General features: G+C 33.9%; 1 protein-coding gene across 3 annotated transcripts in view; it reads right to left on the reverse strand.

The window, feature by feature from the left end:
• ZNF654 (zinc finger protein 654) overlaps window positions 1-26,473 on the reverse strand; it is a 99,283-nt gene that overhangs the window by 16,857 nt on the left and 55,953 nt on the right. For 2 of the 3 annotated variants that reach the window (XM_007126354.3, XM_055086090.1), the window contains exons 3-4: window positions 15,475-15,556; window positions 372-507 (exon numbers count right to left, since the gene is read on the reverse strand). In XM_007126354.3, coding sequence (XP_007126416.2) covers window positions 372-507; window positions 15,475-15,556 — 218 coding nt within the window. The remainder of the gene's footprint in view (window positions 1-371; window positions 508-15,474; window positions 15,557-26,473) is intronic. The other variant, XM_024120220.2, reaches the window with a different exon arrangement.

Consider the following 26,473-nt stretch of genomic DNA (forward strand, 5'->3'; position numbering starts at 1 on the left):
CGAACCCATGTCCCCTGCATCGGCAGGCGGACTCTCAACCACTGCGCCACCAGGGAAGCCCTAAATAGATTTTTAAAAACATAACTGAAGTGAAAACAAACTCTGTAAAAAGCATGGGGATACTAAATATGTTAACACTCTGAATTCCCATTTTAATAGGAAATTACTAGAAATAATTGTACCTAATCTTATGTCAAATCAGTCTTGGGCTGGGTTAATATAACAAATTAAACACACTTCATGTGAAAATACATTACTCTTATTCAGTATTATAAAATAAAGAAAAATCACTATTACTGCTCTAGTTAGAAAATGAAATTGTATTTGCTTCTCACAAATGTTGGTTTTAGAGTTTGAGTCTCCTGAAGTACCTATCTCCTGAGATGCTGGCTGGGCTTTTAGAACAGCTTGCAACACTGGATCTTCCCATGGGCCACCATCTCTAATGATTCGAGTCACCAGTTCCAGATTCACATTTCCATATCTGCGGAGGTGATTCTGGCATTCCTAGGAGAGAAAAATCATTTTGGCTTTGTGAATTTAAAGGGGTTAAAAACTAAACTTGATCATCATTGTCAATAAAATGACTGATGGTCAGTGAGGCAGCTGTTAAACTACAGAAGAGAAAGGGTTGCTTTAGTAACCTAATTAGGGTGTCAAAACCCCATTAGTACACAAATAGGCTTTAATGCCAAAGGTTACACAGTTTATACGTAATTGGACTTAGAAAATCCCATTATAACAGGGATGAAGTGTAACCTAAGGGAGAAACATATGGGATGCATCATTTCTAGGAAAAGAACCAGGTTGCAAAAATGTAAAACGTGTACGTTCAGTTATGTGAGGGTTCATAAAGTTTCTGTTAACAATGGCAGGCCTAACAATAAGAAGGTAATAGAGAGGTCCCTGTCCAATGCAGATTCTGGTTGGCAGGTAGGTACAGGTCTCTGTCCCTGATCCCAAATGTAGAATCTTAGGTGTAGCAGAAGGCTGGAAGATGGAAATTCTATTCCACTTTGTTGTGTAAGTAGATTTATAGTCTTGGGATGAGAAATGACAGGCTGAAGGAATGAATCCAGGCTATAATATGAAGACTTTGTATTAGGTTTAAGATAAAGATACTATTGATAAGTTGGGCATTAACTGATAATTTGTCTATGCATTTTGGGGGATTTTTTAAAAAAGATATTTGAAATGTTTTTTAGAGAATCTGTTATCTTAGACTTGTGATTAAAATATGAAATATGTAACAAGTTTGTAAACAATGTTTAATATTTAGGAGAACTTGGTTTACTGAATTTATAAATTTATTAGACTTAGATTTACAAGATTTAATCATTTGATTATGATGCTTTGATTCATTATATACTTTGTTAGGTGTTTTTAAAAATGTTTCATGGAATTTAATTTGATAATTTAAAAAGATTAACTGAAGGCCTAGTGAAGGTATGGATAGATTTATTTTTTTAATGAATAAATTGAGCTTAAGGCCTTAAGAAAAAACTAGATATTGAAATTGGCAATGCTAAAAACTGGAATAAACTGCATCAATTAAAATACAAGCAACTGTCAGAATTTCTTTCTGTGCTAAAAAATCCCTCAGACATGAAAAACTTAGTAACAGGTATAAAGTGAAGCTTCAGGATAAAACCATATATATTTACAAATTTTATTTATCAGATGAATCATTAGGCTACATATTCAAAGTGGCAGTGAACACTTTGCTTTTATTAAATTGTCATGCTCTTTCATCGTTTCAACGTTCCAAAGTGATATCTATATGCCACTTTTCATTCATTGTTAAAATACATGAAAGAAGTTTTGTTTTATAAGAGAACAAGGCAGTAGAAGAAATCAAGTTTCAAGATGAAGAATCATTCAGAGAAGCCAAAGGATCATTAAGTCAAAACATGAAAGTAAGTATCTTCTAAAAGTTACTTAGGGAATTCCCAAATTAAAATGAGCAAGCAAGCAAACAAAAACCCTATAACCAAATGGGCAAGTTACTTAACCTCTCTGCTCCTTCAGTTAACTCCTCTACAAAACGGATACTAAAAACACCTACTTCATAGGATTGTTGTGAGGATTAAATAATACACAGTATTGAAAAGTGCTTAGGACAATGCATAAGTACTTAATAAATGTTAGCTATTTTTTTCTATTTTTTAAGATTCTGAATAAATATTTTACTTTAGGACACCCAACTTCCTTAGCATAAAATTAATTTCTACATTTCCATGTGTCAGCGTATTATAGCACTCATAAAAATATGGTATAAAGTTATTGATCAGCCATGATTTTTTAACACATGGAACATAGTAATGATCTGTGGCAATGACTTCATGGTTAAAAACAATCATAGATTTCAAACCTCAAGGTAAACAAACTCCTAAATTACTCTAGACATACATATTGCTGCCCATACAAATTAAACTACTGTAAGCTGGCTTTTGGTCCAGTCAAAGCACAAGAAATAAGGTGAGCTGGATGCCAGCCCATGAATCACTGATGAGGCTTTAGCTCTGCTGCTGAGCTCTTGGACAATCTTTCCTTTTAGCTGTGTTAGGATAGGTGAGGCACCAATCATACAGCCATTAGTGCTGTGGGACCTAGAACTGGACTTGGGCCTAACGTCAAGATATGGTGAAATAGGTCTATTGCTAATTTCTTGAACTTGGCTGAAAATAAGAAACACTTGGAGGTCCTGTTAAAAAATGATTCCCAGACCCCAATTCAAACCTACTGAATCAAGGTTTCTAGGAGAAAACCCTGATAATCTGTGTATTTAACAATTCCTACCCCACAGTCAACTCTGACATACTTTTTGATTGTATTGGGTTGGCCAAAAAGTTCCTTCGGTTTTAAAGTAAAGACAAATTTTTCATTTTCACCAAGAACTTTATTTACCATTTTGTTCCACTACCTTCTGCCATTTTTCAGGCAACTTCATAATTCCATTTTGCCAAAACTTTTTATCTTTTTGAGCAAAGAACTGTTCCAGGTGCCTTTTATAGTCTTCCAGGGAATTGAAATTTTTTCCATTAAGAGAATTTTGTAAAGACCGAAATAAATGGAAATCCGAAGGTGCAATGCCTGGTGAATACGGCGGATGAATCAGAACTTCCCAGCCACTGTAACAGTTTTTGCCTGGTCATCAAAGAAACATGCAGTCTTGCATTAACCTGATGGAAGATTATGTGTTTCTGTTGACTTTCTGGATGCTTTTTGTCGAGTGCCGCTTTCAGTTGGTCTAACTGGTAGCATACTTGTTGGAATTAATCGTTTGGTTTTCCAGAAGGAGCTCATAATAGAGGACTCCCTTCCAATCCCACCATATACACAACCTTCTTTGGATGAAGACCGGCCTTTGGTTTGGTTGGTGCTGGTTCACTTCGCTTGCCCCACAATCTCTTCCGTTCCACATTATCGTATAGTATCCACTTTTCATTGCCCGTCACAATTTGTTTTAAAAACAGAACGTTTTCATTACGTTTAAGTAGAGGATCGCATCTTGAAATACGGTCAAGGTTTTTTTTGCTTAACTTATGTGGAATGCAAACATCAAAGCGATGAACATAACCAAGCTGGTGCAAATGATCTTCAACACTTGATTTGGATATTTTGAGTATGTCGGCTATCTCCCGCATGGTATAACGTTAATTGTTCTCAACTAATGTCTCAATTTGATCGCTATCAACTTCAACTGGCCTACCTGACCACGGAGCATCATCCAGCGAGAAATTGCCAGCACAAAACTTCACAAACCACTTTTGACACATTTGATCAGTCACAGCACCTTCTCCATACACTGCACAAATTTTTTTTCACATTTCAGTTGCATTTTTACCTTTCTTGAAATATTAAAGCATAATATGCCAAAAATGTTGCTTTTTTCTTCCATCTTCAATATTAAAATGGCTATACAGAAATTCACCAATTTTGATAAGTTTTTTTTTTAACACACGATGATATGACAGCTGTCACAATACAAGCTAACAAAATTGTTTCAAATGAAGTTAAAGACAACTAAGCACTACTAGCTACTAGAGCCATCTTACAGAAAAAACTGAACTTTTTGGCAAACCCAATCCCTCCTACATTTGGAGTGCACTTTCATAAATTTTATTTATTTTATTATTTTTTTTTTTTTTGCGGTACGCGGGCCTCTCACTGTTGTGGCCTCTCCCGTTGCGGAGCACAGGCTCCGGACGCACAGGCTCAGCGGCCACGGCTCACAGGGCGGACTCTCAACCACTGCGCCACCAGGGAAGCCCCATAAATGTTTATACTGTAAATTATATACCTGTACTCCTACCAATCCTTCTATTAAAGATTAGTAAATTAGCTTAAATTCATTTTTCTAATATAAAAATTAAAAATGAAAGTTTTGTTTTTTGTGTGCGTGCACTCCTTGAGTCAAGTACACCATATTTTGGAGAACACTTCTATGGGGAAATAACTGGATAGGAAATAGAGATGAAAGAAAGATTTCACTTTTGTCTATTTAAAAAGACACAGGATGAAAGAAAAGTTTCTAAGTATCTTCTGGGGCTTATCTTTCCTTAAATAGTATGGTGGCTCTTTTGGATGATATTCAATTTAAAAGCCTCCCAAGTGAAAAAGGAAACACTTAAATCACTGTAGAATTTACAACTTATCTTTTCTAGAGTATATTCATATTGTGTTTTTTTAGAATGTTTACTTAATTAAATTTGGACCTGTATATTAACCTCATCCTTTGTTTACCCACTGCACTGTGCTAAATAACAATTTCCTCAGAAACTTACATTCAATCTTGTGTCTTTGCCAAAGGCAGAGAGAAAACATAACTACCTCACTCTTCTTTCAGAAAGCAGTTTAGTTCCAGAAGATGTTTCTTCCCCACACCTGCTGCCACTTTAGAGTTGGCCACCACAACATGTCTGTGAAGCTGCAGGTCAGTTTTCTGGCCATTACACAAACTTGATCTGAACCCTTTCGCTTATCATAGGATAAAAGTTCTTAATGCCCCGATTTCATATTTAAGGACCTCTGGATTTACCTACCTACTCACTCACCTATTATTGCACATCATGACTCCTTTTCTCCAGCCTGGTCTCTTCCATGTCTCCCAAACTTATCTTGTCCTTTCTTGCCTATGCCTTTTCTCGTATCATTCTCTTTCTCCTACAACTTTTGGTAAACCTATCTAAATCCTTTCTTAACTGTTTTTCCACAGAGAAGCCTCCACTAGCCACCTCAATCCATAATAATTCTTTCTCCTGCAGTACTGAAAATCTGTACCACTCCACTCTTCTGGTACTCAGAATATAGGAGGAAGGCCTTGCATTACTAATTAGGTGTCGCCATCTTACTTCCTAGGTAGTTAAAATCTTCTTCAAACAGTCAGAAAAGGAAAGGTATATCAGAGAAGATGTATTCGCAATAATAACTTTTTAAATCAAAATAGGAATTTATAGAAATCTGTGTAAGTAGAAGCACTATGAAATGTCTTATTTTGAATGAAATGCAGATTCCAGAAGAAAAGTATAAAATACCACATGTCAAGTTCATTCATAAGCAAGCTACTGCAGCAAATCAAAGCAAAAATACAAAAGGTATTCAATGTGGTTAATTTATAAAAACAAAGCCTTAAAATACAGTAAAATCTTTACAATACTTTGAAATGAGAATGATCATGATATCTTTTATTATTATATTTTCATCGGTTATCTTATGGCAAATCACTTTAAAAGTGGTAAAATTCAAAGATGTTATGCAGTTTTCTTTTACAAAAAGACAATTCTCACAAATTTGCTTCATTTCTGTGATAAGTTCCTAAGAAGTATTTACCTGATGTTTTTGAAAACATAACCATTCTGAGTTTGCGCATATAAAGAGAATAGTATACAGTGAAAAAGTTACTGCTTTGTAAAAGTTCTTAAGGAGAAAACCATTTAAAATGGATGTTTGGACGTATTTACATCATTATATGATTGTTGTTGCCCCAAATCGATATCACCTATAATGCTTGCATCTATGCCATTAAAAAACTTAAACTAGAATTTTCTGTTTAAAACAATCCTTCAATAAGAACCTGCCGTATAAAAAAATAAATAAAATTCTAAAAAAAAAAATTCTTCACTTGGAGCATTTTAATGAGTTATTTTGTTTAAAAAATGGTTGCTATTCAAGAAAACAATGACTGATTTCAGAAACAATAGAAATTTAGTAGTCAAATTGCAAATTTGCAAAAAGTTGCAAAATTGCAAATTTTTTATTAAAAAAATTATAAATTTGGTGGAAGGCATTTAAAACTGAGTATCAACATTTAGAAAAAAACATTTTTCCATTTGGATATACCAAAGGTATCTTTTTCACCTATGACAACTATTAAAAGCAAGTATCAAAGCAAACTGAACTTAAAAAATCAGACTTTGAAGTACTATATGGACTGTTAAAAATTTTTCAGAAATAAAGCACATTCAGTCATATTGATGTCATTAAAGTCTTGCACTGTTAAAATATTTTACTATGTATTTTTATGTTTTATAATGTATTATAGTATTAGTGCACGTACACAAATAAATATACATATATTGGGGATATGTGCTCAAACTTAAAAAAATATCTGGAAGGGTATTATATCAGAAGTCTGGGGATTCCTGGTTTTAGGTATTGTTTTTATGTTTGTGTTTGGAATCAAATATAAAACTCATCTGCTTCTATTGATCCTAATGTCATGGTAGTTTTCTTCAACACCTCCTGATCTGCTTCTTCCTTGCCATTTCTTATAATTTGCACTCTAGTTGATGCCTTCATCTGCTATCACTCAGGTAACCAAACTAAAGTTTCTTCTTCCTCCCTCTCCCGGATAAGGTGGTCTTGAAAAAGCTTTAAAATGTTAAGACCATGAAGCATTTAAGATGGTAGTATAAATAAAAACATTTCTTTAAACCTATTCTTTTGACATATACATTATTGCAAACACATGGTTACATCATTTCATATAATAGATTAGGGAATACTGGAAAGAATACTGGGTTGAGAACAGGATTTAGGCCCTTTTTCTGCTTCTATAAACCTCAACTCCACTGGAGCTTAATTTTCTGATCTATAAAATAAGGGATTATTGGATTAAATAATTTCTAAAGTGACTCTCAGTCTTAAAATTATAAAAATGCATTAATGCATATAAATTACACATATTTGATTTTTTAAAATAACTAGAATCACGTACTTAGTGAACTATTTAAGATACCTCTTTTGGGGCTTTTGAAAAAAACAAATATTTAAATATGAGTAATTGTCTCCTGTTTAATAAACCTGATTGCATTTTTATACACTTAAAAAAATTTAGGTAACAATGTAAATGTTACTTAAATTAGCAATCAGTTTTTTTCTGAAGTGGAAGCCAATCATAAATACAGTAAAACTATCAACTGAGAGTATAATCAGATATCAAAATTAACTGGTGGTTGCCATGCTAGTGAAAGCACAACCCTGCCCTACTATCAATATTTTTAAATAAGTAATGAAATATTATGGCCAACAGAGAAGTGCTATTGTTACAGTTCTAGCCTCTAAGATAGACCCTGAAGCAGAATTAAAGTATATCCAAGATTTATTTGAGCATAGATTCCTACATAGAGAGCTAAATGTAAAATATGACTCATCAGAAACAGTACTGGAGTCAGTCAAGAGAACAGGTCACAATCCGGGCTATGCTATAAATTGAGCAAGTTACTTAAGCGTCAGTAAACATTGCTGAATGAATGAATTAATGAATCTCTCTGGTCTTTGGTTTCATCATTTATTAAAAAATTAGATTGGACTTAATATCCTCTACAGTTCTTTACAGCTAAATTTTCTATGAGCTAATATTTTATCTGGGAAAATATAAACTACTTCAAGCACTAATATGTTGATAATTCTAATTATTATGTATTAAAGACACTCTACAGAATCAGCTTTCAGTGAATAATGAGTGCCTCAATGATCCTGATATGCTTTTAGAACTAATTTCAAAGTTAAGTCCTATCACTGACTTTAAAGGCACTTGTATGTCTGCTCCTGACAACACACAGATTGCAAGATACTCAGGATATTAAGATCTTCATTTATGTTGGGTACTATGGTGTGAATAACTATCAATGTTAATCTCTTTTGAGATGACTGCTCTTCCATATGCCCAGGTATACCGGCCTTTCCTGAGATATGCAACTTAACTGATGTTGACAGCCCTATCTTTTGGAGGCTTGCTCTTGGTCCCTTGAGCTTAACTATCTCAAGTTTATTTATTATATATTTTATGCTTGAAATAATTCTGGGTCTTTTATCTCTTCAAAGTGACTGTAGAACTTCAACAGTTGAACCAAAGTAAAGTGTTTCCTACTCAAACAGATTATTTAAAAAAACAGAGAAAGTGAAAACATTTCTGAGGTGGTGATATATAAGAATTATTAACCATGAGTAATAATTTCAAGATAAATGCCAGAGGAAAAATATCAAAGCTTTTACCCATTTCAACACAAGATTTATCTAAGGAATACAATCTTTACCAAATGATTTCAGAATCTGAAACTTTAAATTTAACCTCAATCCCTCTTACTCCCAGTGCTAAATATGTGGCACACTTGTCAAACATGTTTCTTTCATAGATAGTGAAATCTTTTCCCTTATACTTTTCTCACAATTAAACATACTTCAGTTTCTCTTTTTTCCTACACATTGTCAAAGTATAATCTACAAGTAAACATTTGATGGTTTCATCCCATGAATACATTTATTGATGTCTCCCCCATCTTAATGTACACAGTGGTAACCAATGGACCATGAAGTAAACAGCTTCAGACAATACACTCATTGTTTCTTATTTTTTAAGAGTTCAGCTAGGATAATACATCTCTAAATAGAATTTTTTTAAAAGAAAGAAATGGCTAGACATCAGAAATGTCTATGGACTTATTTATCCTTCCTTTGTACTGGCAGACATACCAGTCCCCCTTAGGGGACTTAGACTACTAAGTGTCGGAAACAAAGGGATGAAAGTTAGTCTTTGCCCACCAAATCTAATTATGTAGTTGGAGAGACTATCAAACCACAGACAGAATATAGATGAGTGCTTTGTAACAGTGGAAAAACTTAGGTGGGGCAAGTCATATGCAATCAAGATGGAGTTGTGCAGAAACAGGAGAGCTTCTATTCAAGCAGAAAATATGGGAACACAATTTTGAAACTGCTTCTCACTTATGTCTTGTTCTTAAGCTGATACAGTTATATTTAAAAACCTTTTAACCAGCAATACAAAGGTGGTTTTGAATACCAAGATGAGGAATTTGCCAACTTAAGTATTTGGGAAATTTCTTCCAAGTAGCCTAGGGAGGAGGGGACATGATCCCAGTTTTGAGAAGGTTTTAGTGGAATGTTAATAGTTCTAAACTTATTCCTATTAGCTAAAAATAATAAAATCTGGGAGATGTGCTGGTCTTATGACCACGATGAATATATACTCTGACTTCTCAGGGGAAATCAACACTTGCCCCAGTGAAACAGGGTGGGCATAACGATCTATTGTGGCTGGTTCTTTTACTGCTGATTATTTTTTGCTCCTTTTAAGATGCTATTGCAGTAAGATAGCCTTGGGCCTCCTCCTGTTTGGAAGTTTATGTCCCCTACCTCCTCCCACCTCCTTCCTCTACTCCCCCAAGGAAGGTCAAGCCGATTTAAAAATAGGGTGAAGTCCCAGGAAAAAAAGCTTAAGGAAGGCCAACTTCTAGTCTGAACAAAAAAGATCTTTGTGATTTATACACTGACCCCAAAGGATGGGGACAGAGTTTTCTCTGAGATCAAGGTAGGCTCATTAAAACATCTGTAGAGCTCTAGCAGTAACGCTTTTAATTACTGGTTGGCATTTTGTTGACTACTCCAGGGTCTCTCTGTTTTTTTTCCCCTAAATTAAACAAGTGAACAAAAATCTTTATAACATCTATTTTTCTCTTGATTAATAAAAATTATACATGTTCTTGGATTAAAAAGAAACAAATTAGGAAGATACATATATAGACCCATGAAACTAAACATTATTGCGCATCATCAGTACTTGGATATTCCAAAGATATTTAAAACTCTTGTGTCTAGAATGGAACTTATCTTCTTTCTATATCCTCCTCTTCCCCCTATGATCACTGCTCACTTAGTGAACAGCACTACTCTACATGGTTACTTCAGCTTAGATGCCCAAGAATATACTTGATTCCTCCCTATCTTCCTTACCTCCATCCAATCAATAACATAATCTGAGATTTTAGTTCCTGATTATTGTGTGTGCTTTTATTTAAAACTTGTATTTTCTTTTTTCAGAATCATTTCTGATATTAATAGGATTTTCATAATAACGATATTAACAATAGTGTGCTAATTTTTACTTGTTTCTTCAGGTCAGTCCTATTTTTTTTCTGTAACAACTCTGTGTAAATTCTTTGTTTTGATCACTTCTAAATTAGCTGGCATACTTCTTTTATTTGTTTTCCTGGTAAAAGATGTAGCTGTTTGTTTTCCAAGTATTTGGACTATTTATTTCTGTTGCCCTCTCTCATAGACTATAGGGCCTGGCAGCTGTATTATTAAATATTTTTCCCCTTTAAAAACTCCAGACATTATTTATTTATTCTGGCATTTGTTACAATGAAGAAGTTCACTGCAGACCTGATTTTATTCTTTCCTTTGTGAGAATCCTGTTTGTTCTACAGGAGTTCTGAATCTGTAGGAATTTTTCTTTATCCTGAAAACTGAAATAAGATACAGCTGTATGTAATTATGAATTGAAAATTAATTTTTTAAAGATTATTTCCTTCACTGATTTGGATTTTCCTGGAGCTAATCTGCTGTTGATCGCCTTCACTACACTTTTAGTTTAGTAGTTTCATCTCCATACAATATTTTACTTCCATACATTCCTGAGGTTGTCCCTTCTTTACAATTTCAATTCCAGTTTCATGGAAGATACCATAGACTCAACCACAGCAAGAACATAACTGATCCTGTTTTAAAAAACTGTCTTATCTTACCATGTAACTGATGATAATTGGTGTTAGTCTCTTTATTCATCTTTACCTAGAGTATTTAGAACAGGGAGCTCTTTTACTAATGGGTAAACAGGTCTCTGTCAAATCCTTCAAGCCCAAACAGAGAAGGTAAAAGTTTATAAGTTTGATTTGTTAGATGAATGGCCCATGAGACAGTAAATTATGAGGAAGCTACAGCGGGAGACAAAACTTTACAAAACTTTCTGACCTCTGGGTATTGGGGCAGGCTGCATTTAGTTTGGGTCATACAGTCATTCTCTCAATGGAAGGAATGCTCTCATGCAGAGCCATACATCCCATTTTTAATGTAGGTATAACACGATTCCTGTTCTGTTGGTTCTGCTGCACACCTAGTGCATTTTCAAGAAGCACCAACAAGAATGAGATTGGTCACATACCAAGTGCCCCACCACCTGCTATTTCCTCCAGCCCCTACTGTTACAAGCTGGTAGGTGGAGTGGCGTATTACTGGATAGCACTGGAAGGTCTCTCTTTTATCTCTCTCTCTCATTTCCCTATTTAATCACATTCAGTTAATCGACTGTTAATAAGTCCTCATCCTAGTTAACAGCATTTACAAGGAATTTTTTCCAAATTTTATATTATTTTTGTCATTTCATTAGGAATCTAAAATATTTAATTAATGGATTTTGGAGTGTATGAATTCAATCATGAGCCTATGGAAAGCTCACCAATGAACAGATTAAAAATAATAATAAGAAATGTGTCATCTTCTTGTGTTGAGATAAAGAAAAATTACTGGAAGTGACAAGTAAGCAAGGTCTTAGAAGCCAGCATAGATCTTGCTCAACTTACAATGGGGTTAAGTCCCAATAAACTACCGTAAGTTGAAAATATAAGTCAAAAATGCATTTAATACACCTAACCTCCCAAACACCATAGCTTAGCCATGCCTACCTTAAAAACGCTCAGAACACTTACATTACAGTTGGGCAACGTCATCTACCACAAAGCCTATTTTATAATAAAATGTTGAACATCTCGTGTAATTTATTGATTATACTGAAAATGAAACAGAATGGTTGTCTGGGTACAGAATGGTTGTAAGTGTATTGGTTGTTTACTCTTGTGATGGCACGGCTAACTGGGAGCTACGGGGAGCTGCTGCTTGCTGCAGCTGCCCAGCATATAAGACAGTATCATATGGCATATCACTAGCCTGGGAAAAGATCAAAATTTGAAGTACAGTTTCTACTGAATGGTATGCTTTCACACCATTGTAGAGTTGAAAAATCTAAGTTGAACCATCGTTAAGTTGGGGACTATCTGTATATGGAACATCTGGCTCTAAGAATAAAGTTTCCTCTTGGAATAAAGCAGAGGAAAAAATATAGTCAGTGGATAAGAAAAATTAATAATTTCTACTTGAACAACTCAAGGTTTAGGAAATCTGAAATTCATGGAAGAACAGAATAAGCTTAAGAGGTAGGTTTTGATCTCACTGTGAAAAACAGAAATCCGAACAGTATGACTTCAGAGTTCACACATTTCAGTAGACAGGTTACAGGCCTGCCTTAGGCCTTAAGCCTGATCATTTTTCTAAGAACCATGCCAAACCGATGAACCTAGATACATCAAGTATGATCATTATCCCCATTTTACAAATGATAAAACTGACACAGAAATTATGTAATTTGCCCAAGATGACAGAGTGGCAAGCTGGGATACTCACAGTTGGAAAATGGGAGGGGAGTAGGTGGGGGAACAGATGAGCGATTAACTCAAGCCCAGCAAAGAATGTTAGTCCCTTGCTAACCCAAAGAGTGATCACGGACTGGCACCATCAGTGTCATCTCAGAGTGGGTTAGAGATGCAGACTCTCAGGCCTCACCCCAGAACTACTGAGTCATAACTTGGACTTTAACAAGATCCCCAGGTGATCTTTATGTACATTAAAGTATGAGCAGCGCTGTGTTTGTCCTACTTCTTGTAGAGGAGAAAGAGCATGATCTTAAGCTGTATGAAAGATGGATAGAAATGTACCACTTGGGAACTAGGGCTTGCATTAGTAGAAAGTATTAAAAAATTCAAAAGGTGACATTGGGATTGTCACTGGGTTATCAAAGGTCAGTCAAAAGCCTGGAGAATTCACAAAACTTAGCAAATGTGAGGTTTTAGAAGAGTATACATGGTGGACTACGTGTTGGCCTTTCCTGGGTCCCTTAGGGCACATGTCTGGGAAGCACCAGCAGCAAAGCACCAGCAGCGAAGCACCACCAGCGGCAGTTCTGTTAGCAAATGGAAGACTATTCTCCAGATAAAGCTAAGATGGGAACAGAAGGTGAAATCTCTCCAAGGAGGCAGGAGTTAGAGGCCCAAGAAAATTCAGAGTAGGAAGAAGCAACAGCAACAAAAGTAGTGGAAATGCAGAGATTAAAAACAAACAAACAGAAGGGGCGGGCTTTAAAATTTGAGTAGGAGATAGAAAACAATACAAAACCATGAACTCTCCCTTGAGGGATTAATTATTTTGATAACTGAATGGAAACCCTGTTCACAAGAAAAAAGAAAAATGATATATCCCTTCACAAATGCTATGATTTCACACATTTAAAACAGAAGTCAAGTATTGTCTCTCATCTCCTCTAAAAACACTTCAGTAGTTCCCACTGAAGTCATTTGTCACTTTCTAAAATACTCTTACTTTACAAAGGTTTGACTTCTTGTATTTCTGTCTCTACACTAGAATTAAACTGCACAATAGCAGGGGCTTTTTTGTTTTTGCTTATTTTGGTTTTTTCCAGAGCTTAGTGCCTAGCACACAATGGGGACTAAATAAATATTTGCTGAAGTAAAAGTTCAAGAATAGATTGCCAAGAACACAAGTGTCAAAGGAAAAATGGAATGGAAAATTAAGAAGTTTTAAATACTTGAATATAGACTCTAATTAGAATGCAAGCTCCATGAGAACAGGTATTTTTACCACTTGTTGAATGTAAGGATGGATAAAATAGAAAGTTCAATATAATGTACCTAATTTCACTGATTCTAAGATACATTTTTTCATATTTTTATAACTCTGAAATCAGATTATGTTCTTCATTCAATGCTATCTTTGAATCCATGTCAGCCTGGTAATGGTCATGATGTAGTTGTCATTCTGCATGCACGGACATTCAGAGACAGCATGAAAACTTGCAAAAGGGTATACTGGTGACGCAGAATAAAATCCAGGAGACTAGCAGAGCACTATCTTAACTCTTGGATATCAGATGGTATAGGAAGGGTTTAGGGTAATTAATCTAATTTAACAATACCCCTGAAGCAGGAGTCAAAAGTTGATTAAACAGAACTTATTATAAAGCCAGCTTAAGCTTTTAAAAGCCCAGTACCAGTAACTTTTAGTTCTTTTATTAATTATTTTAGGAAATGCTGCATCACCAACACTTTTGATGCCACTGAAGACAAAATGGTGTAGAAAAATAGACACTGATGACTGGAAAAGAAAAGCAATTCTAGAGTAAGCTTCTGAATGTGAAGAAGTTTTAGATATACCTTAGCCAATTAAGTTTGCTTATAGTTTTCCTATTTTATGTATGTACCAGAGTGATCACTCATAAAAATATGTTTTAATTCAGTCTAAAAGTTCTTTAAATAAACATGAAATAAAAATTCTAGGTGAGAGAAAGCACTGCATGACTTTTCTGTTACTCTGATGACTTCCTTCCTCAACGTAGATTGCAATACGTTGTCTGAACAACTATACCCCTAGGGGGAGCTCAAAGTACACCTTTCTTTATTCCGCCCCAAAAAAGGGCAATGAGAGACTGCCAAGGACCCATTAGTGAGCCAGGGTACCTACGTATTGCTTCCCACAAAATGGTAAAAACATCAAATGTTCTTGTATCTACAGGTGAGGTCTTAGATCTTTTGTCATTCCCTTCTGATTTACTCTTCACTCATAGAGCATGTGCAAAAAAAAAGAAAAAAAAATCTGCCTCCTATCTTGGGAAGGCTATTAAGAAAACAGATGAGAAAATCAGGAGACAACCAAAGGAAAAAGTGGCATGGGACAAACAGCTTGCTTCTAGTCTAGGCAAAAAGAGTCCTTTTCCAGGGCTGAGTTCTACATAGGGCTTTGGAACAAAAGCCTTTAGCAATAAAAAGCAAGTATATGTCCAAGATGCGCTTGGGAATCTATAAGGGTGGTGGCATCAGGCTCTAGTCTAGCAAATGTGGAATTAGAATCCTCTGTATGAATTGCTTAGAAGCAGCTAAAGATTAATTTTAAGAACTTTCTTTTTTGCCAACATAACAGAATCTTAAGCATTGCCACCTTAGTAAATATAAAAGCTTATAATCAATAAATAGTCAATATACTATTTTTAGGGGGAGAATAAAGGCCTCTTTTAAATGTAGACAAAATGTAAGTAGTAAACTGTTTTACCTGGAATGATCCAAGAATATCCTTTAAGGGCTCTTCATAAAACTCATCTCTTCCAAAGAACAGCAGCAACTCAAAGAAACTCCTAGAAAGAATAAATGAATGAAAACTTTCATTGCTTCTCTGAATTTTTGCCCCAATTTAAAAGTCTCAAGAGATAACAGTTATATAATATCAGATATTTAGTTTTAAAATAGTTGGCTTTGAAAAATTATACTGATCATTTAGGATTCATGTTATGTTTTCAGTAAAATTATAATAAAAAGAAATACACTGAAATTCTATACCTATAGAATGAACAATTACATTACTTATGTCTACCAGTGTTCACAGTGGGGGAAAAAATGCAATGGTATACCAGGTGGCAAAAATGTGGCTATACATATAACAATGATTCAAAATGGGCACACAGTCCAGCTTCACCCCAGTACAATGGACCCCAGAGAAAACTCAAAATCTGATTTTTTTTCCAAGAGATACAAGGGGTGGTAAAATTGACCCACAAATATAAGAGGCACAATGAAAGTCTCAGCCAACATTTATATTATAGCAATATCACCGATTTTATACCTAATAAATGACACATGGTCCTCAAACCCTAGGCTTACCTTGATTATCCCATTTATGATAAGTTGTCCAAACTCTGTGGTTCCTCCTTTTTAAATAAATTATTTGGAAAATACTGTTACTAAGTACTTTATGTGCTTTTAACAATTCATGAGTTCACACAGGAAGAAATATAACTTATTTCCTAATCATGAGCATGGAAAACTATTAAAAATTATTTAATATTATTTAGTAATCCTAAAGTATCACAAATGACGAACCCCTGAAAATTTTAAATTTTATTAACCTAGAAGACTCAACTAGGAATACCTGAAGTTGTATTTTTTAAACACTTCTGGCGCCTTTTTTTGAGGCATAATTGACATACAACAATATATTAGTGTCAGGTGTACAACATAATGATTCAACATTTGTATATATTGTGAAATGATCAAAGTAAGTCTAGTTAACATCCATCACCATACATAGTTGCAATTTTTTTCTTGTGATGAGAACTTTTAAGATTTATTCTCATAGCAACTTTCAAATATGCAACATAGTATTATTAACTAAAGTCACCATGCTGTGTATTATTACTACATACCCATGATTTATTTATTTTATAACTAGACGTCTGTACCTTTTGTCTCGCTTCATGCATTCTGCCTACTCCCCACCCCCCAACTCTGGCAACCACTAATCTGCTCTCTGTATCTATGAGCTTGGTATTTTGGGGGTTTCTTGGGGGGGTTTTTGTCTTAAAATTCAACATATAGGTGAGCTCATACAGTATTTGTCTTTATCTGACTTAGCATAATGCCCTTAAGGTTCATCCACGCTGTCACAAATGGCAATACTGCATTTTTTAATGGCTAAATAATGTTTGATTGTGTATATATACCACATCTTCTTTATCCACTAATCCACTGATGGGTACACTTAGGTTGTTTCCACATCTCAGCTCTTGTAAATAATGCTGCAATAAACATGGGGTGCATATGTCTTTTTGAGTTAGTGTTTTCATTTTCTTTGGATAAATACTGAAGTGGAATTGCTGGATCATATGATAGTTCCAGTTTTAATTTTTGAGGAACATCCAGACTGTCTGCACCAATTTACATTCCCACTAACAGTGTACAAAGGTTCCCTTTTCTCTGCATCCTTGCCAACATGTGTTATTTCTTGTCTTTTTACTTTTTGCCTTTAATCAAAGCAAATCACTAATAAAGACAACTTTTTAAATACAAATGCAAATGCAGAATATAACTGAGAATTTTAAAATTATATAAAAGACCTAGGTGTTACACAATAATTACAAAGACCCTTCTAAATACAGTATAGTAACCATACTCCATAAATTGATATATTTATAAATTTGACTACTTAAAATTTTTAAATGTCAACAGAACAAAACCACATAAAAGCAGTCAAAAGCAAAATGATACACTGAGAATCTTTGCTGATTTCCTTAATTAAAAAGCTTATACAAGTAATTTTTTTTTTAAAAAAACAGTTAACCTAGTAGAAAACTGGGAGAGAAGACCACAGAAAAGAAATGCAAGTGGATTTTTTTTCAAATATGAAAAGATTCTCTGCTATAATTAAATAAGTGAAATTATAAAGATGAAATGTCATCTCTCCTATCATATTTACAAAAATAAAAATGTTGATATATCCCATGATGGTTCTGAAGTACAGAAATAGGCTCTGCTATCTAGTTGGAGGAATGATAAGTGGTACTACTTTTAAAGGCAACATAGTAATAGTCAACAAAATTTTAAATGCACACATACCGTTAGACTTACCATTTCCATTTATAAGAACTTAATCCTCCAAATAATACACACATAAGTTCAAAGACACACATATATATGGATATGCATCCACAGATGGTTTGTAGCAGTAAAACAATGGAAACATACTAAAAAATGTCTACCACAGGGGACTGGTTAAATTAATTATAATATACCCATGAAGTGAAATATAATACAAATATTAATGAGAATATTAGGAGAATATATTTACATCTATATGAATAGATAAGGGAAAAATTCCAGCATATATTGTTAAACAAAGATGGAGAAATCTATTCATTACATTATCACTGGTGTAAAGGAAGGGAGAGAGTAGAAGGCACATGTACACCAATGCATATTGCCAGACTACTAGAGGGATATGCAACAAACTGGTAAAAACAGTTGCCTTTACATAGGGGAAACAGAAACTAGGGGTCAGGGATGAAAAGGAGAATTATTTTTCATTATCAACCATTATGTATTTATTTTACCATCAATAAGTAAGTATAAAATAGCACCATCAATGTACTTCTGGAATCTTCTCTATCCCTATTAATAAAGCATTAATTCACATCTATCTCATCTTTAAACTTCTAATAGACCCTATCTCGTCTTGCTATTCCACATTTACCTAAAATCCATGTTCAGCATGGCTGCCATTGTTATCTTCCTAAAACACAGAATGATCTACTTACAGACTTACCACTTGCTGTGTAGATTTTACCATCTAAAGCAAAGACCTTCAGCTGACACATTTGTTTTATATAGATCAAATATTTTAAAAAAATATTTTAGTTTCCAATATTTAAAAACTGTGGTATTTCAGATTAAATGTAGATTTCTCTGAGCTCTTGATAAAGAGGAACCCCTGTAACACAGGGCTTGCATCTCTCCATAGCAAAATAAGCTGAGGAGCTACTGCCTTTAGTCAGGGCATGGACCTCTTTTCCAATTTGCCAGTCTCCATCCATCTCCCGTTTCCCCAGCACACTGCCTACTTGACTTATTTATTACTTATTTCTCATCCTATTTTATTTAGGTATTTGAGATCACTGATGAAGAGGAGGAAATTCAGATTCCTTATTTTGACATAAGAACCTTTATGTCTGATCCAAAAACACACATAGCTATTACCAAATTCCATGCTCAAATTGCAGCAAACTTTCCTACATAGCCTAAAACTCCTGTGTGCTTAAAGGTGTTTGGATCTGTTGCTTCCTCAAGACCTATTTATACGATTCCACCTAGGAACTTAGCCTAAAAACTCCCTTCCTTCTCTCCAGACTAATATATAGGTGATTCTTCTGTACTATCATAGTACTGTACTTTGCATGTATCACTATTATAACATGTTGAAACAAGGAGGTGTTAACTTTGTACTAGGTAGAATGGGGTAGAAATTACATCATTACATTGAGTAGATAGTACTGACTGGTAGACCACTTAATTCTATTGAAGGAGGAAGAGATACAAAGGTTTTCAGTAGAAAAAAAATATGCTATGGCAGTAAATTTAGAGATGAATGTGCAGATTATAATGACCTTGTAGATAATCTAAATATGCAGAATTATGCCTGTATTATGTGAATATGAAACGGGAGCCAACATTACAAGAGATCTGTATATGCCTCACTATTAGCTACCTCAATAACAAGGCCCAAGTCCATTATAATGACATTAAAATGAGAAAAACTACATGCAAAATAAGTAGAGTAAATAATGATAAAAAAATATGGTCTAGCTAACTCTGCCTGAGGGTAAGATTCAGGAAAGTCAACAAGTATTTACATAGTAGTGAAATCACTAAGGGAAAAACCTAGAGTATATGTAGAAGTAGAAACTTCTTGTGTCAGACCTGTTGAACTTCCTATAGCCTAGTGTAAAGGATCAACTAAATGTTTACAGCTCAAATTGTCTAGCCCTCAAGGAGGCAAACTCTACAAGGTGCAGGGTAAATGAGTCCACAATAGAACAAGGTAGGACCCCAAAATATATATAGCAGTCTAGAGCAGGAATGCCTGTTGTTGTATAATACATAAGAATAGTTAGCCATATTTAAATTGTTAAAAAACAAAGACAAAAACAAACAAAAACCCCAAAACAAAACAAAACAAAAACCCCAAGAGAATATTTCTAACAGGTAAAAATTACATGAAATTTAAATATTACTGTCAATAGTACATTATTATTCAAACAGAACCACACCCATATATTTACATATTGACTATGGTTGCTTTCACACTAAATAATAGAACTGAGTAGTAGCAACAGAGGCCTTATGAGTTAAGCCTAAAAATACTCGCTATCTGGCCCTTTACTTACCCATGGTCTATAGCCACAATGGGTTTCAATCTCAGCTCCACCATTTTCTTGATATGTGACCCTGGGCAAGTCACTTAATATCTCTGTGCCTCGGTTTCTTTATTTATAAAACAGGAACAATAACTGTAGCTACCTCTTGTAAAGCACTTAAAACAATCCCTGGGGGTGCTATAGGTGCATGCTAATAATAATATAGTACTACTACTTCTATTATTAACATTGCCATCAAAGTTTCCTTCAACAATCTAAGAAGAAACCTGAGGTCTCCACAGATTTGTTCTTCTCAGCTCTGCATATGTCAATTTTGTTGAGATGTAAGACACCAATTTTTCCTCACTTAAATTATAAAGATTTTTTAAGATATCTAACTAAATTCATCAAAATGTTTCTTTCCAAAAATTTATTATTGTATGTTATATTGGTTTTTAATGTTGAATATGTTTCATATAGTGTTTAATGTTTGTGTAATAAAATAGATATTTAGTATAATGCTTAATATGTCATAGTCTGTATATTAACCAATTATAATTAATATTAGTCCAAATTATGGGTTACCTACAGTTCATTCACCTAAATTGAAATAATTACTCAAAATAGAAATACCCAGGTAAAATGATTTATATAAAAACATAAATTATTTGCAGTGGGACAAGTATATTATAGATGGCATGCCCTTTGAATTTAAAAAATTATACCTTTTACCATCATTTTTATTTGACTTTCATCAATCAGTATATTCCTATTAGCTATGTAAGTTTAAATAACTAGAATATCACTAAAGTCTCCATTTATGAAACAAACTATATTCTATCCTTGGGTTGCTTGGAATTCAGACCATATATTACAAGTGTTTACCAGACTTCACATATACTACAAGTGGTAATTAGGTACCAGACTTCTTAAAATACAAAGGCACACATAAATAGATTGGTAATTATGACCAGAATTACTTGTCTTTTTTGGGTCTCTGAAGCAGATATGTAATTTTTACACTAAAATACAAGAATGTGGATTTGTGCATTTATCTGCCATAGGAAAGTTCCACTAAATTATGATGCGTAACTATCCAAATACAAGAAATCCACTTACCAATTTAAGCCAAAGAAAATTAGGTCTGTTCTACATGAATTAAATAAGAATAGAATAAAATGTTATTGCCCACACTTTAAACACTCATTTTTAACAATTTCTTCTACACTTACTAACTCTGAATCTTTGATCATATAGATGTTTCAACTCAGCAGTACTTAATCTTTTTTTTTTTCCTTTGGCCATGCCCGTGCAGCATGTGGGATCTTAGTTCCCTGACCAGGGAACGAACCCTCACCCGCTGCAGTGGAAGTGTGGAGTCTTAACCACTGGACCACCAGGGAAGTCCCAGCACTACTTAATATTAACAAAGAACATTTACTTTGTCATACTCAAGCATTCCAATGCATTTATCTTCAAAATATTTTCTCCAGTAATGTCTTTAGTGAGGAAGAAGAGGTTCATAGTTTTTTATTTTCAACTATATACCGATAAACTGTACATTATTTTCTCTAAAGTATGACAGACTAGTACCCTTAGCGATTCACCCTCTGAAAACAAGTAAAATGCTGGATAAAATAGCTGGCTTTTGCCTTGACTAAAACTTCAAACAGCTATACCAATATGCTCCTCCCACCAACTTCACCACATTTCTAAGATTGTTAAGGAAAACTGCCTGGTTGCACTTTGAACTACCCTGGAAAAGAAAAAAAAAAAAACACGTCTATTTTTAAAATCCTCTCATCTAGGTTGTCACCTGAATTCATATTACGTACGTGGTCCAAAAATTCTCAAGCCAAGAATTTAGCTAAGATTGGTCCTGGACTAGTAATATTTCCAGGTCCCTGCCAGAAACAAATGTAGATCCTTTCTGAATATCCACTTCAAATTCAGGCCTCAATTTTTGCAAATAAATTTATTCCAAGAAAATACAAATTCACAATGTAAATAATAATGATGATGACAATAAAAACCACAGTATATAAGAAAACACAACAGCATAAGCAAGAAGCAACAGAAAGTCCATGAAGACTTTATATATTTAAACCAGACCCAGAATATAAAATGAGGATAATATTAAGGAATAAAGAAATATTAAAATGATAAAAAACAATAGCAGTCAAAAAACTTATAGAAATAAAAAGTAAAATCAATGAAATTAAAAGCCAATGAACATATTTAATTGCAGATTAGACACAGCTGAAGAAAGAACTGGTAAACTGAAAGATCTGTAAAAAAAATAAAGTGCAATACAGAGACAAAGAAATGGAAAATACAAGCAAGAGTTAAAGACATGAGGAATGGAATGTACAAGTCTAACATGCCTAATCATACTTCAAAAAAAAAATGAGAGAATGAAGCTAAGACAAAAACTGGGTAAGAATTTTTCATAACTGATGAAAGATACCAATCCTCAGGTACAGGAAGCCCAGGAAATCTCAATAATGATTAATAAAAATAAATCTATACCTAGCTAATCACAGTAAGCTATAAAATGCCAAATACAAAGAACAATATATAAACAACCAGAGAATAATAAAGACTGTTTACAAAGACACAGGAAATTAAATTAGCAAAAAGAGTCTAAGATGCAAATTAGTAAGCATATAGGCTAAAACATTTGACAGCACGAAGCAATAATAATAATTTCATCTGGGCTTTTAAAAGTCATAGCAAAAATACATGGCATCAATAACATTAAAGTTGGAAGGAGAAGTTTCAGCCTTAGTGTTCCAGTGTTTTTGAACTGGAGGAAGATAAAGAGCATATAAAATATGTACTTCAGTAAGTTAAGTATTAAATTCTCTTAATTTATAAATTTACATATCTTCAAGTTTTTCTGAAAGTAGAAAGTTGATTACAAAATTAATATCTAGCAAAACCATGAAATAGCATGAGCAATGAAAAGGAACTTGCCAATATTAAAACATTTTGTAAAGCCTTTATAATTCAACTGGCATTATACTGACACATCAACAAATAGCCTAATGAAATCAAATGGAAAATCCAAAAATAGGACAACTGCATGTGAAAAATGAGTATATGACAAAAACAGCATCTCAAATCAGGGAAAATGTTTACTCCATATCAGATAGCCCAATATTAAAAAACAAAATTGATTCACTCCAACTTTCAAATATAAGAAAAAATTCAAATTGGATGAAAAACCTAAATATAAAAAGTTAAACACTACAAATATCAGAAGTAATCACATATAACTTGGTTATAGAGAACTTTTTCTTAACTATGACTCAAAAGTCAGAAGCAACAGAACACTGATAAATTTTAATTACATTTTAAAATGTCTGAAAATATAAATTCCATAAGGAAAGCAAAACATAAATGAAAACATATACATTTGTAACTAACATCAGAGGAAGGGGTTAATATCCCTAATACATAAAGAGTTTATGAAAACTGAGAAGAAAAACTCCAACTAACTTATAGAAAATGGGCTTGAGAGAATATAAACAGGTAGCTCATGGAAAATGAAACAAAATGGTCTTTAAGGATATGCAAAAGGGTGTTTGTTCACCTTCACTCACAGTAAGAAAAATACAAATTAAAACCACACTGAAGTGCCATTTCTCTTCTATTAGCTTAGCAAAAAATCAAAAGTTTGACAACACAAAACTGTGGTGAGGTCGGAGGTAAAGCTTTATTTTATGGGTGAGAATGCAAAATGGTAAAAGCTGTATAAAGGGAACTTTGAGACTACTTAACAAAATTACATATCTATTCATCCTTTGACACAGATTCTAGGAGCCTACCCCAAAAATCTACTTGCAAACATACAAAAAGATGTATGCCAATGGATATTACTCATAGCACTATTTGTAATAGGAAAACAATGGAAGCAATCCAAATACTTATCATTAGAAGGCATGTTGAATGAACTATGGTACATCTACACAATACTGTAAGATGTAAAAAGGAATTTGGACTATCTCTGTATCACTATGGAGTGATCTCCAAGATATAATATTAAGTGAAAAAAGCAGAGTGTAGAAAAGCGTGTACCTGTTTATCTAAAAAAGGGCACCGGGGTATGGATATATATCTGTTGGAACTTGCTTTTCTATCCAACCAATTTGTCTTTTTTAATAGGTTTAGGCAATTTACATATATTGCTTGGATTAAAACCTACCATGGATTTGTGCTCTGTTCATTGCTCCATCTGATGCTTCTTCCACCTTCTTTTGGATTGAGTGATTTTATGATTCCATTTTATCTCCATTTTCGCTTAATATATCCATCTCTGTATTCAATGTTTTTAGTGATTACTCTAGGGTTTAATATATATATAAGTCCTAGCCTACCTTCAAATGATATTATGCTGCCTTAAGTATAATATAATAATCCTTGTGCTCTTTTTGTCATTCATTTAAATTTTACATGCTACAAACAATACTTCAAAAAACAATACTACAATTTTTGCTTTAATCTCAGCACTTAGAAAATATAACCCATAGGCTGGCTGCCAGTTTCTGTAAAAGTTTTACTGGAACACAGCCACACGCATTCATTTATGTTGTCTATGGCTACCTTGGTGCTGCAAGAGCAGAGTTGAGTAGTTACTCTATGATCTGCAAGGCTAAAGTATCTGGCCTTTAAAAAAAAAAAAATGTTCACCAACCCCTGCATTAGACAGTTATGTTTCACAGTGACTAAAAATTTTTTTAATTCAATTTTATATTTACAGTTGGCCCTTAAACAACATAGATTTGAACTGTGAAGGTCCACTTATATGCAGATTTCTTTCAATAAATATGTACTAAAGTACTATGTAATCTGTGATTGGCTGAATCCACAGATGCAGAATTGCAGAAATGGAAGCCTGACTGTAAAGTTTTACATGAATTTTCAACTGTGTGGGAGGTTGGTGCCCCTAACCCCTCCACCATTCAAGGGTCAACTGCATCTTCAAGCTTGTACCATTTTCAGATCTCTTCATTTCTTTAGGTAGATTTTCTGTCTGGCATCATAATTGTGCTACTTTTTTTTTGTAGTTCAGGTCTTCTGGGAATAAAGTCTTTCAGTTTTTGCTTCCCTGAAAACATCTTTATTTCTCCCTCTCGAATTGATAGTTGAAAGAATTGTTCTTTCAGCACTTTAAAGATGTCACTTGACTGTGTTCTGGCTTGCATAGTTTCTGAGATGCCTGCTGTAGCTTTCTAAATTAGGTAATATTTATCTTTGTCTCTGGTGGCCTTCAAGATTTTCTCTGTGATTTTTTTGAGTTTGAATGTGATGCATCTAGGGGACCTAGGTGGTAGTCTGAGAGAGAGAGTTTGAAATTATCCAGTTTGTTGTTCTGAGTTTCTTAGACCTGTGGTTTAACATCTTTCATTATATTTGAAAAATTCATGGCTACTATTTTGTACTTCTGCCTCATTTTTCTTCTCTTTCTGGGATTCTAACAAACATATGTTATACAATTTCATATTTTTCCAAAGCTCTTAGATGCTCTGTTCTGTTTTCTTCTCTTTTTCTTTGTCATTTAGTTTGGGTAATTTCTTCTGACCTATATTTAAGTTCATTCATTCTTTCCTCAATTGTGTTGTGTTGACTCTACTGATGAGCACATCAGAGGAATTCTTCATCTGTTACTATATTTTTTATTTCCAGCATTTCCATATGAATCTTTCTTAAAAAGTGTCCCAGCTCTCTGCTGAAATTCTCAATATGTTCAACCATGATATCCACTTTTCCCACTAGATCTTTATATCTAAATTTGATTCTACAAACTGCTCTGTCTTTTGATAGTGCATTTTTTTCTTTCTCTTTTCTATGTGTCTATAATTTTTGACTGAAAGCTGGACTTTATGATATATGAAAGTATAAACAGATGTTAATAAAATTGGTGCCTGGAAACAGACAAGCCTTTTCTTCTGCTAGCCTTTACCGTTGGGCATTTAAATAAATCTACTCATGAGTTAAGTGAGTTTGTGTTATTGCTATGATGTGGGTTGTTGCTATCATGACCTTCAGTGCACCACTGTCTTCAAATTCCTCCACTGTTATATTGTGTTGAGGGTGGAGCCTGGGTTGCCAGATAATATTTAAGGCTTTCTGGGCCACAGTAAGTCTCTCTCACATTTCTTTTTTAACACCATTGTTTAAAAATATAAAGACCAGTCTTAGCTTGGGAGCCATATTAAAAAAACAAAAAAACCAGAAACAGCCATGGGCAGCATTTGACCCCATGGGCCATAGTCTGACAACTCCTAAGGTAAAGAATAATCAGGTTAAGCAGAGAAATGGAAGACATAAAAGACCCAATTAAAACTTTCATAAATAAAAAAATAC

Source organism: Physeter macrocephalus, chromosome 1 (assembly GCF_002837175.3).
Source record: "Physeter macrocephalus isolate SW-GA chromosome 1, ASM283717v5, whole genome shotgun sequence".
NCBI classification, from domain to species: domain Eukaryota; kingdom Metazoa; phylum Chordata; class Mammalia; order Artiodactyla; family Physeteridae; genus Physeter; species Physeter macrocephalus.